This window comes from Pelophylax lessonae, assembly GCF_965119305.1.
Source record: "Pelophylax lessonae genome assembly, chromosome: 4".
NCBI lineage: Eukaryota > Metazoa > Chordata > Amphibia > Anura > Ranidae > Pelophylax > Pelophylax lessonae.
In genome coordinates this window covers 553,297,279-553,310,383 of record NC_138771.1, presented here as the reverse complement: position 1 = coordinate 553,310,383, position 13,105 = coordinate 553,297,279, and the positions used below count along the sequence as shown (strand labels likewise).

General features: G+C 41.5%; 1 protein-coding gene across 4 annotated transcripts in view; it reads left to right on the top strand.

Moving 5' to 3' along the window:
* ZMIZ2 (zinc finger MIZ-type containing 2) overlaps window positions 1-12,605 on the top strand; it is a 107,062-nt gene extending 94,457 nt beyond the window's left edge. For all 4 annotated transcript variants that reach the window (XM_082256766.1, XM_082256767.1, XM_082256768.1 and 1 more), the window contains 2 exons: window positions 4,839-5,030; window positions 10,843-12,605. In XM_082256766.1, coding sequence (XP_082112892.1) covers window positions 4,839-5,030; window positions 10,843-10,950 — 300 coding nt within the window. In that variant the 3' untranslated portion in view covers window positions 10,951-12,605. The remainder of the gene's footprint in view (window positions 1-4,838; window positions 5,031-10,842) is intronic.
* The last annotated feature ends 500 nt before the right edge of the window (window positions 12,606-13,105 follow it).

Below are 13,105 nucleotides of genomic sequence, written 5' to 3'. Positions count from 1 at the left end.
TGAGACCACACTCGAGGTGATAAGATGAAAACAAATGAACTCCTTTATTCTTCATAAATAGAGCAGACAGACGGTGCACGAACAGACGTGCTGGGTTAACGCGTTTCACGATACTGTAGATCGCTTCCTCATAATGTAGGGCCGTGTCTCACCCAACCACACTCGGTGTCTCCGGATCGTCCCTTCCGGTGTTGCATCCTGCGTCACTCCTGGTTGCCGTACAGCCACGTCCCAATGCGTTTCGTCATATCGACTACCAGCCAATCCCAGGACGAAGTTAATATGATGAAACGCATCGGGACGTGGCTGTACGGCAACTGGAAGTGACAATCTGTGGGAACATCAAGTGTGTTTGGGTGAGACACGGCTCTACAAACGTGCGGTCCGCCATGACCAGGATATATGCCAGTAGCATTGCTGTAATTTTTATGCGATGCCCTACTATGCATTGTGTGAGTGCGTTGTATGTGTATTAGTTTTAATAAATTGTGAGCAACGTTATTGCATTAGTGGATTTATTTTTGTTTATACACGTATTACTTGTATAGACCGACATTGAGGAGTGGGCACTAAGTGTGGATCACTATCAACCCTAAAGGGGATAATTGCCTAATTTTGCCAATATGACCATATTTGGCAATCTTATCTGGTGAGTGGACATCTGAAGGGGACCCTTGTGCACGTGGGGTGGTGGATAGATATTGGATGAAATCCAATTTTTATGGACACTTATATTTTTTTATCATATATATATATATATATATATATATATATATATATATATATATATATATATATATATATATATATATATATATATATATATATATATACAGTAAAACCTTGGATTGCGAGCATATTTCGTTCCGGAAACATGCTTGTAATCCAAAGCACTCTTATATCAAAGCGAATTTCCCCATAAGAAATAATGGAAACTCAGATGATTCGTTCCACAACCATTTATTCATAAGTCCTTCAGTTTATAGTCCATATAAAAAGATTATAGCATTGCGATAGGTTATATAACCATAAAATGTCCATCCACAAATAGCCGCTTCCACAAGGGGATTAGAAGCAAAATCCAGCAGGAGCTACAGAGTATCAAAGAGAAGAGAGGCGCCTCTAAGTGTAGCAATATGGTTCCCATTTAATGAAGGTTCAACATTTAGCAACTCACATGGTTGATGGATAAAACAGGCACATCTAAGTATGCAGGCATCTGGGGTAAAGCTGTCCACATAGACCATCTTCTGCACCGCTGGCTGCCAGTCTGTAATCCTGACCGGGAAGACCACCCTGCAGACGGTGCGGAGGATGGTCTATGTGGACAGCTTTACCCCAGATGCCTGCATCCTTAGATGTGCCTGTTCCAATCATCAACCATGTGAGTTGCTAAATGTTGTACCTTCATTAAATTTAACCATATTGCAACACTTAGAGGCGCCTCTCTTCTCTTTTATACTCAGCTGTGACTTGAGGCTACTTGTATATCAAGACATCGCTTGTATATCAAGTCAAAATTTATTTGAAAATTTTGCTTGTCTTGCAAAGCGCTCTTAAACCAAGTTACTCTCAAACCAAGGTTTTACTGTATATATATATATATATATATATATATATATATATATATATATATATATATATATATATATATATATATATATATATATATGTGCGTGTGTGTATATATATATATATATATATATATGTATATGTATGTATGTGTATATATTCCACTCCCAATATATATCCATATTCCACTCCCAATATATATCCATATAACTCACTTCCAATATATATCCAGTTTTAGGAGCTTGATTACATCATGCAAATGTATTGTATACAGAACGTAATTAACATACCTGTTAATTACGAAAGAGACAATAGGTGAATGAGACTGCAACATTATCATAATTAATTCAACAACCAACCAGCCCAAAACATAGCGGAATACACATTCCTAGAAGTGTGAACACACTTCACCTCTAAACAGATGAAAGCAGAAGACATCGGCTCTCAGACAGCCCGTCTCCATTTCCAACACACCTTATTATAACTGTCAGTACACATCCCCACAGTAGACGTCATTAGCATCTATTTGGTCTCTCAATGTGTGGAGACATCGTCTGCTGCAACAGGCAGCTTTAGGCCTGTAACATTGATCCCAGTCTGAGTCTGTATCTTTGGGTGACATGGGCCCGAGTCCAAAGCAACACCACTGCCATGGTCCCCCAGCACATACCCCCCAACCAGAGCCGCGCTCCCCTACAAGCAAGGGCTGTAGTCTGTGGGCAGGAGGCTGGCCTCCACACTCCTCCAATAACCTGTGACGAACATCCAAGCAAATGGGCGTTCGTCACAATATATGTGTGTGTGTATATATATATATATATATATATATGTGTGTGTGTGTGTGTATATATATATATATATATATATATATATATATATGTATATGTGTGTGTGTGTGTGTGTGTGTATATATATATATATATATATATATATATATATATATATATATATATATATATATATATACACGTGTGTGTATATATAGTAGCTCACAAAAGTGAACACACCCTCATATTTTATTATATCTTTTCATTTGAAAACACTGAAGAAATGACACTTTGCTACAATATAAAGTAGTGAGTGTACAGCTTGTATAACAGTGTAAATTTGCTGTCCCCTCAAAATACCTCAACACACAGCCATTAATGTCTAAAAAGCTGGCAACTAAAGGTGAGTACATCCCTAAGTTAACATGTCCAAATTGCGCCCAAAGGGTCAATATTTTGTGGCCACCATTATTTTCTAGTACTGACTTATCTCTCTTGGGCATGGAGTTCACCAGAGCTTCACAGGTTGCCACTGGAGTCCTCTTCCACTCCTCCATGACAACATCACGGAGTTAGTGGATGTTAGAGACCTTGCGCTCCTCCACCTTCCATTTGAGGATGCCCTACAGATGCTCAATAGGTTTTAGGTCTGGAGACATGCTTGGTCAGTCCATCACCTTTACCCTCAGCTTCTTTAGCAAGGCAGTGGTTGTTTTGGAGATGTGTTTGCGGTCAATATCATGATGGAATACTGCGCTGCGGCCCATTCCCCGAAGGGAGGGGATCATGCTCTGCTTCAGTATGTCACAGTACATGTTGGCATTCATGGTTCCCTCAATGAATTGTAGCTCCCCAGTGTCGGCAGCACTCCTGCAGCCCCAGACCATGACACTCCCACCACCATGCTTGACTGTAGGCAAGTCACACTTGTCTTTGTACTCCTCACCTGGTTGCCGCCACACACGCTTGACACCATCTGAACCAAATATGTTTATCTCTGTCTCATCAGACCACAGGACATGGTTCCAGTACTCCATGTCCTTAGTCTGATAGCCCGCAAACAGTTTGCTTAGGACTTTCTTGTGCATCATCTTTAGAAGAGGCTCTCTTCTGGGATGACAGCCATGCAGAACAATCTGATGCAGTGTACGGCATATGGGCTGAGCACTGACAGGCTGGCTCCCCCCCCACGCCCCCACCCACTTGTAGCAATGCTGGCAGTACTTATACATCTATTTCCCAAAGACAACCTCTGGATATGACACTGAGCACGTGCATTCAACTTCTTTGGTGACCATTGTGAGGCTTGGAACCTGTCCTGTTAAGCTGCTGTATGGTCTTGGCCACCGTGCTGCAGCTCAGTTTCAGGGTCTTGACAATCTTATAGCCTAGGCCATCTTTATGTAGAGCAACAATTCTTTTTTTTCAGATCCTCAGAGTTCTTTGGCATGAGGTGACATATTGAACTTCCAGTGACCAGTATGAGAGAGTGAGAGCGATCACACCAAATTTAACACACCTACTCTCCATTCACACCTGAGACCTTGTAACACTAACGGGTCAAATGACACCGGGGACAGAAAATGGCTAATTGGGCCCAATTTGGATATTGTCACTTAGGGGTGTACTCACTTTTGTTGCCAGCGGTTTAGACCTTAATGGATGCGTGTTGAGTTATTTTGAGGGGACCGCAAATTTACACTGTTATACAAGCTGTACACTCACTACTTTACATTGTAGCAAAGTGCCATTTCTTCAGTGTTGTCACATGAAAAGAATAAATTATTGATTATAAATGAATAATGAATAAAATATTTACAAAAATTGTGAGGGGTGTACTCACTTTGTGAGATACTGTGTGTGTGTGTATGTATGCATGTGTGTGTATGTATGTGTGTATGTATATATGTATATATGTATATATATATATATATATATACAATGTGTGTATATATATATATGTGTGTGTGTGTATATATGTATATACATTTTTTTTTTTTTTCCAGCCTTGTGATGGAGGACTTTCTAATTTATTATATACTATATTTTACTATTTGCATTGTGGTAGATACGTCATCACCTTTTTGTTATTGTGTAGTTAACAAAACTCAGTCATTTTGGGAAACAGACTTTTTTTTTTTTTTTTTAATTGGGCTGCAATATGCAGCCTGTTTCCTTAATATTTGTCTGTGCCTGCCTTTTCCAAAACCAATATGCTGTGTCAAATTGGGAATAGTTACAGAAGTTCCAGTCTTTTCTTATTCAGACCTTCTCAACAATACACTAGTCCTGTTTGATACAGACAAGAACCCCAGTAATTTTTTGCTTTGGGGTGATGTGGCCACTTTACATTCAAATAGATCCAGCTTCATGTCAGTTTAGAAAAGTGCCGTCATAAATTAATTGAGGGATAAATACAGGAGTGCTGTCTCATGTTCATACATGTATGTGTTCAAGAATATTTTTCTCAACTTTATAATTGTTATCTTTTGCATACAGGTTTCTGGCACAGGGCGGATAGATCCATCCCATAATCAAGTACAGTCACTTCACACCTCCAACATGAGCAGCCAGTCACCGCAGTTACACCACCGGAACCAAGCACGGCCTAATATGGCTCAGCCTGGGGGTGATCTGGCATTTAACCCTACAATTCCGGGTACTGGAGATGTGACCGAACCCACACTTGATGTAAGGCTTCTATATTTTTTGCTTGGAAAAAAAAAAAAAAAAAGAATCTGCTTTTAAAGCAGCCAGGATACTCCAAATACAAGCCAATGTATAATTCTGCTATACTTTCAAAGATAGGGGGAATTAAAAATGATGGCGCTCTGCCTGAGGTACCTGCCAACATTAAGCCCCCTGTTCACATTGCAGCGACTTGACATGCAATTTGACCTGCCAAATCGCATGACAAGTCGTATCCTATTGCCGGCAATAGCATTGTTCAAATCTGTGCAATGCCGACTTTGCGGTGCCGCATTGATTGGAAAAAGTAGTACATGCCCTACTATTGGCGATTTCATTGTGACTTGAATAGACATCTGTACATGAAGACGCACCGATGTCTTCCAAGTCGCACCCGAAGTCGCCCTCGGCTTTGAAATTGTGCGATTTCTGATGAATTTGCACGATTTCAAAGCTGCAGTCAATGTGAATGAGGGCGGAGACAAAACCACTCAGAAGCACATTAACCCTTTCACTGCAACAGTCATAACTATTAGGTCGATGACAGTGCGGCATGTAAACAAACTCCGGACCTCTATAGCAGCTGGGAGTATGTTTACTTTTTCTTTGCAGGCTGTCTGCTTTCATGTAGAAGTGACTCGGGGAGCTATATAGGCCTGCCTAATTAGATACAAGTGAATGTGTTGTTTAGCTTTGACCTCACATTTTGTGGTTTGTGGTAGATCTAACAGAAAATTGTATGGCCAGCCTTAGGCCCCTTGAGGTCTTCCTAAAAAGCACCTGTGCCCTTGTGATAGCAAAAAAGTTAAGGTAAAGGATAAGTTCACCTTTGGGAATATGTTACCCGTTATTTGGGTGGACCATGTAACATGTTCCCAATGCTGCATCCACTGCCTGATTTCCCCCCCCCCCCCTTTTTGAACTTATCCTTTTAAAATAATTTTAAAACATTTTAAATAAACTTTAATTAATTAACAAAAAAGCATTCTTTTTAAAAGCCTCCCTTCCGTCTAACCACGTACCGATACGTCGGTACATTTTGCGGGGTTATACCGGGATGATGCCTCTAGTTAGAGGCATCATCCCGGTACCGTGGTTTGAAACCAACGGTCGGCTTTCCGTCGGTAACGACCGATGTGGCTCGGGAGCCGCTCGATCGTTACCCGGGGGGGGGGGCGGGAGGGGACGTCCCGAACCCCCCCCCCCCCCCCCCCTCCCGCCACCTTTCCGTGGCTTTGCTCGGGGCTCCCGTCCCACCGGGAGCCCCGAGCACCCAGCTGGCACGTCCGCCGGCTGGATGGAGTCCCGATGAATGCCGGAAAACGGCATAGATCGGGTCTCCGGTGACGTAACCCGGAGGCGGCGTCCATGACGTCACTTCCGGGTTACTGTGCTGCAAAAGGCGGCAGTTTTGAAAAATGGCTGTATACGCAAGTCGAGCCGCAAATGAAATCGCTGTTCAAACCCCACATGTGAGGTATCGCCGCGATCGCCAGAGCGTGGGCAATAATTTAAAAAAAAGAGCTACACTCTACCTCTAAACTGGTAACCGTTAAATAAATTTAAAGCGTCGCAGATTGAGATCTCTATTGACCGTAGTTTGTCGCCATCCCACGGGGGGGCGCAATTTTAAACCGTAACATGTTGGGTATCTATTTACTCGGCGTGACATCATCTTTCACAATATACAAAAAAAATGGGCTAACTTTACTGTTTAGTATTTTTTAAATGCAGTGAAATGTGATTTTTCAATTTTTTTTTTCCAAAAAAATGGCGTTTTAAAGACCGCTGTGCAAATACCGCGTGACAAAAATTTTTGCAATGACCGACATTTTATTCTCTAGAGTCTTTGCTAAAAATATATATATATATATATATATAATGTTTGGGGGTTCTAAGTTTTCTAGGAAAAAATACTGGTTTTAACTTGTAAACAAAAAGTGTCCGAAATAGGGCTGGGGCTTAAGTGGCAAAACATACAAAATCAAACGAGTATGAAAATGACACTTGTACCACATATTGGGTAATGGGTCATCATTCACTGATACCTCTAAGGCCCCTTTCACACTTGTTCGACCTGAAAGTCGCATGACTTTGATGCGATTTGAAGCAATGCCTGTGTAATCTTGAGTTGTTTGGACCTCAAGTCAGAGCAAAGTAGTGCAGGGACTACTTTGGAGTCGCTGCGACTTGAAGTCACACAGATATGAATAGCTATCAGAAATCATGGGGTACGACTTGTCATGCGACTTTGCAGACCCATGTCGCACAAGTGTGAAAAGGGCCAAAATGAATGAGCTGTAAAAACGTTTAAAGGGTTTGGACAGTTTTGGGTACCGTAGTTTTATACAGCTTCACAGGCTTGCACAATTTTAAGGCTTTACATATTTGGTATCTGTGTATTCAGCAGAGCCTCCTCTTTTTTATATTTTACCAAAACATTGGCTAATATTGTTTGTGTGCAGTAAAGTTATTTCAATCCATCTATTTTGTTACTGAAAATATAGGTTTGATAAACCGTAACGTAATTATTATGCAACATAAATATTTGCAACTGCCACCAGGGTCTACAGGGTCTCTGCTTTCAGGAAATATATAATTTAGGGTTTTTAAGTGATCTTCAAACCAAAAGTGCATTTTATGTGTGCAAAGGAAGGAGAAAAATCGTATAACTGTGGTTACTACAGTTATTTTTATTTTGGTTCTTCACTTCCTTTTTTCTCTACCCCCCCCCTTTTTACATTTCTTTTATTTATGTTTGTCCTCCATCTTTACATGTGGGCCAAGCTATCTAGTAAAAGTGACAGTGATGGGTTAGGAAAACACTACCAGGGGAGTTTGAGAAATTGCAGCAACAGTTTAAAAATCAAAAGGGAATGAGTGGTGACCATGGTTTACACCCCTTTCCAAATTCCAGTCAATGTCACTTTTGATGGATATCCTGGTCTGCATGTAAGTGTTTATAAAATATAGATAAATAGATTTATATATCTATTTTCTCCAGTGGCCGCCACTGTACCCATATCAGGAAAATAAATGGGCCCAGGTGCGTAGACTGTAGTACATATCCAAAAGAGAGCAGCACTCTCAGGTCTTGAAAGGATGAGGAAGACTAGCTTGTGCCTCGTCGAAATAAAACCTTTATTGTGCGTTCACCTTTTCAAGACCTGTGAGTGCTGCTAGTCCATTTTGATGAAATTTAATTGCAGCAACTCAAAATGGTACTCAGTAGTTTGTATGGCCCCCACATGCTTTTATGTATGCCTGACAACGTTGGGGCATACTCCTAATGAGAGGGCAGATGGTGTCCTGGGGTATTTCCTCCCAGATCTGGGCCTGGGTATCACTGAGCTCCTGAACAGACGAAGGTGCAAACTGGTGGGGCCGGATGGACCGAAACATAATGTCCCAGAGAGGTTCTATTGGATTTAGGTCAGACGAGCATGGGGGCCATTCAATGGTATCAATTCTACATGGATATGTCTTCCCAGACCATCGCTGACCCACCACCAAACCAGTCATGCTGCATGAGGTTACAGGCAGCATAAAGTTCTCTACGGCTTCTCCTGACCCTTTCACATTGGTTACATGTGCTCAGGGTGAACTTGCTTCTATCCGTGAAAAGCACAGGGCACCAGTGGCACACCTGCCAATTCTGGTTTTCAATGGCAATTGCCAATTGAGCTCTATGGTGCCAGACATTGAGCACAGGGCCCACTAGAGGATGTCAGGCCACCCTCATGAAGTGTGTTTCCGATTGTTTGGTTAGAGATATTCACACCAGTGGCCTGCTTGAGGTAATTTTGTAGTGCTCATCTTGTTCCTCCTTGCACAAAGGAGCAGATACCGGTCCTGCTGATGGGTTAAAGCGGTTGTAAACCCTTGGAAAAAAAAAAAAAAAAAACCTGCAAGACAAAGGCATAATGGGCTAGTATGCATCGCATACTAGCCCATTATGTGTAACTTACCTTAGAACGAAGCCCCGACACGGACCCCCGGACATCGCTGCGGGCGCTGCCATGATCCCTCGCCGTCTCTTCCGGGTTCGGCGGCTCCGGCGCAGTGATTGGCCGGAAGAGACGGCTCCGGCGCGATGATTGGCCGGAGCTGCGATGATGTCACTTGATTTTCCGGCAAGCTCCCGGCAAGTTAATTGAAGGTCCCCCCGGACCTTCAGAGCGCATGCGCCGCTCGCGAGAGCAGCTGCATGCACTGTAAATATCTCCTAAACCATGCCGGCTTAGGAGATATTATTTGTACCTACAGGTAAGCCTTATTATAGGCTTACCTGTAGGTAAGTGTTCAAAAGCGGGATACTACCGCTTTAAGGACCTTCTACGGCCCTGTCCAGCTCTCCTAGAGTAAGTGCTTGTCTCCTAGAATCTCCTCCATGCTTCTCCATTGCTGGGAGAAACAGCAAACCTTCTGGCAATGGCAAGTATTGATGTGCCATCCTGCAGGAGTTGGACTGCCTGTGCAACCTCCTATAGGGTCCAGGTATCACCTCATGCTACCAGTAGAGACACTGACCCTAGCCAAATGCAAAACTAATGAAAACAGTCAAAAAGGAGGAGTAAGGGAAAAGAAGTCAGTTATGGAGCTCATCTCATTGTTGCCCATCTAATACACCTGTTAATTTCATTAACACCAAAGCAGCTGAAACTGATTAACAACCCCCTCTGCTACTTAACTGACCAGAACAATATCCAAGGAGTTTAATTTATTTAATGCTATACTATGATTAAAGCGGAGTTCCACCCATTTTAATAAGTTTAGATGTACGTAATCCCCTTTAAAAATGCTTTTACCAATGTAAACTTTTTTTATCCCAGGGTTCCTGGGATAGCGGTGTCATGTATCCCAGCATACCTTGCGAATTGCCTAGTGACAAAATCTCGCATTATTACACCGGCACCAGCTGTACTCAGGGATGTATTGCTTTGAGTCCGCGCTCCGCCCTGCCTCCTCTCAGTGAGCTCTACGGATGTATTGCTTTGTCCGTGCTCCGCCCCGCCTCCTCTCGGTGAGCGGGGACTTAAAGCATTCCATCCCGTAGCGCTCACTGAGAGGAGGCAGGGTGGAGGCGGAGCAGAGTGCAGACTTCAAGCAATACATCCCTGAGTACAGCTGGGGCCGGTGTAATAATGCGAGATTTAGTCACATTAGGCGATTCGCAAGGTATGCTGGGATACATGACGCCGCTATCCCAGGAGCCCTTGCGAATCGCCGAGTGACGTAAACGCCTATAGGCGGCCGGACCCGGAAGTGCGGATGAATAAAGAAGAAAAAAAAATAGTTTACATTGGTAAAAGCATTTTTAAAAGGGATTACGTACATCTAAACTTATTAAAATGGGTGGAACTCCGCTTTAAAAAGAGTTCCTTTATTTTTTTGAGATTTGAGTGTATGTATATGTGTGTGTATGTATATGTATGTATGTATATATAATATATATATTACACACACATATGTGTGTGTGTGTATGTATATGTATATAATATATATATATATGTGTGTGTGTGTGTGTGTGTGTGTATTAGTGTATATGTATGTGTGTGTGTGTGTATGTATATATATATATATATATATATATATATATAATGTGGTTAGAGAAGTAACGGTAAAAAAGCCTTTTCCATGTTGGAGTACGTGGTCTACAGGGATCTTTAGACTCCAGTGGTCCATAGTGAACTTTAAACTACATTCACAGGAATAAATGTATGAGTATTCAAAACAACAAAATCTCTTATGCTGTTTCGGCGTTTGGTGACTTGTATTCATATTAATGTATGTGTTCATTTTTTTCTTTTTTCAGCTTCTCCCTGATCTGACCAATCCAGATGAGCTGCTCTCATACCTGGGGCCACCGGACCTTCCAAACAGTGGCAACGATGACCTTCTGTCCCTTTTTGAGAATAACTGAGCCCATTGTACAATATACATATATATTTGTTTTTTTCCAAGCCCAACTTTGAATGAAATGGGTGATGGGAGCAAATCTGAGCACAAGACCTGATCTGAGTGAGGCCATTCCACACCAGTGGACATGGAATATCACTGGACGCTTTTGATCATTGCACTATTTTAAGTCCTTCAGTGCTGCTCCATAAGCTTTGGAGGTCATCTCTACAGACCATAACCCTGCTTTACATGTTCTATGAAAGTCTCATGCACATTATCTGCTAAAATGAAGATCTGCAGATGTGATCATTTTGAGATACCAGCAATGTTTCTTCAGTTATTACCTCCATGGCCGGGCAGAGGTTTCCCTAGTGATCGGCTAAGCACCCTTAGGTCCCTCTGTACACCAATTTTTACTCCTCCACTAAGAAACCGCCTGCAAAGTCTAGCCAGTGAACTGCAGGATCGTGCCGCCCATTTTATTAAATAGGGCTCCCAGTCAGAAAGAGGAGGAGGCTAAGAGCACAAAGCAGGTGTGTGTATGAACTTACACACTTTTATATGTAAGGATACATACGATGTGTGTATAATTGTATATTATTGCTGGTCCATTAGTCATAACACATTCCTTTGTAGGGTGGGGGAGGGTGGTTTGGTTTTAACGGACACCACAAGATTCTGGTGCCAACTTTTATTTTACAAACTTTGCCAGAATAGGTAAACTTGACACAACAAATATTGATATAATACAGGAAATGATCCCTGTAGTAACGTGTCCTTGTCACTTGTATGTAATTATTTTCTCTTCAGTATAAGAGCTTCAGTAACCCCAGCAGCGCCACCTACTGTACATGCAATAAAATAAGGGCCTGCAGCCTTGCAACACCTGCGTTATTCGCTCTGCAGCAGAGCGGGAATCTGTATACATTATATAAATATATATATTTATATATATGTTTTGTGTGATATCATCACATGACAGAGGGAAAGAAGCAGCATGTACCTGAATATCTTAAGTGTCTTTTGCCTCTATATTGTTGTCAAGACCGTTTTGTGTGTTAAACCAATATTTGGGTCTACTGGTTTGTCGAAGACCAGTGACATCTCTGTGGCATGAGGTACTATTTATACTTCAGTCATTTCTGCAGTTCATCAGTAGGCTGCGTACTTAGAGTAGCTCAGGCCACAGAAGGTCTCCCTGTGCTTTTTATGGAGGCAAAATGGCAGTGACCGTGTGTTAATAACTCCAGGTTATTTTATTTTTTAACCAGTTTAAAATATTTACAATGCTGCAGAGACCTACAAACTATCAGCCATAGTTATTCTATTTATTTCTTAATTTTATTTCTGGACTTTGTAACTGGTTTTTAAAATGTTCCTGCAGAAAGCAGTGTCTCTGAATAAGCCATGAAGGAAAGTGAGGGAGGTGTGGCGACCATGTTTAAAAGGGACCATCGGTTTTTAAAATGAAGAGCCCACGCTTGCTCCTCAAATGAAGTGCAGATTTATTGCAAAGCCAAATATAATGTAACTCTTTCCAGACACAGGCAACCAGGCCAAGCATACGAAGCTGGTGAGGGTGGTTAAATGTTGGGTTTATATTTAAATATCTAGGGTTTGTGCTATGTGCTGGAAAAAAAAATGTGCGTTTTTGCAGAAATAAAAAAAAATATATATATTGAAATAATAGTATGCTTTATTTGATCTTTATGAATAAGGGTCTTTATGTTATACAAAGTTTCAGTTGTCATACCATGTCTGGAGGAACATGGAGAAACTCTTCTTTACTGACTTGAAGATGTCCTGAACATTGCGGCTGGACTCCCACGCCTCTTTTCATTTCTCCTGTGCTCTTCCTGTATGCCAGTCCTTTTACACACAAAAATGCATATCAGATGTTTAACTCAAACTTACAAAGCTCTTTCTAATTTGACCTTTTTTATACATTTCTGCACATATTTCCAGGTATTTCCCCAAGTGCAACCTCTGCTCTGCACATGATAATCTCCTACCCATGGAAAAGTGACAGCAGAAAAAAGAGTGGTCCATCAAATCTGCCAGTTTTCTTTTTGTAATTTTATTCTGTTTTTTTTTTTCATTTTTTTTTTTTTGATCTGTGTTTGTCCCAAGGTAGGGATGTACCGTTATTGTTGCGGATAGCGTATTTTCACTTGTGA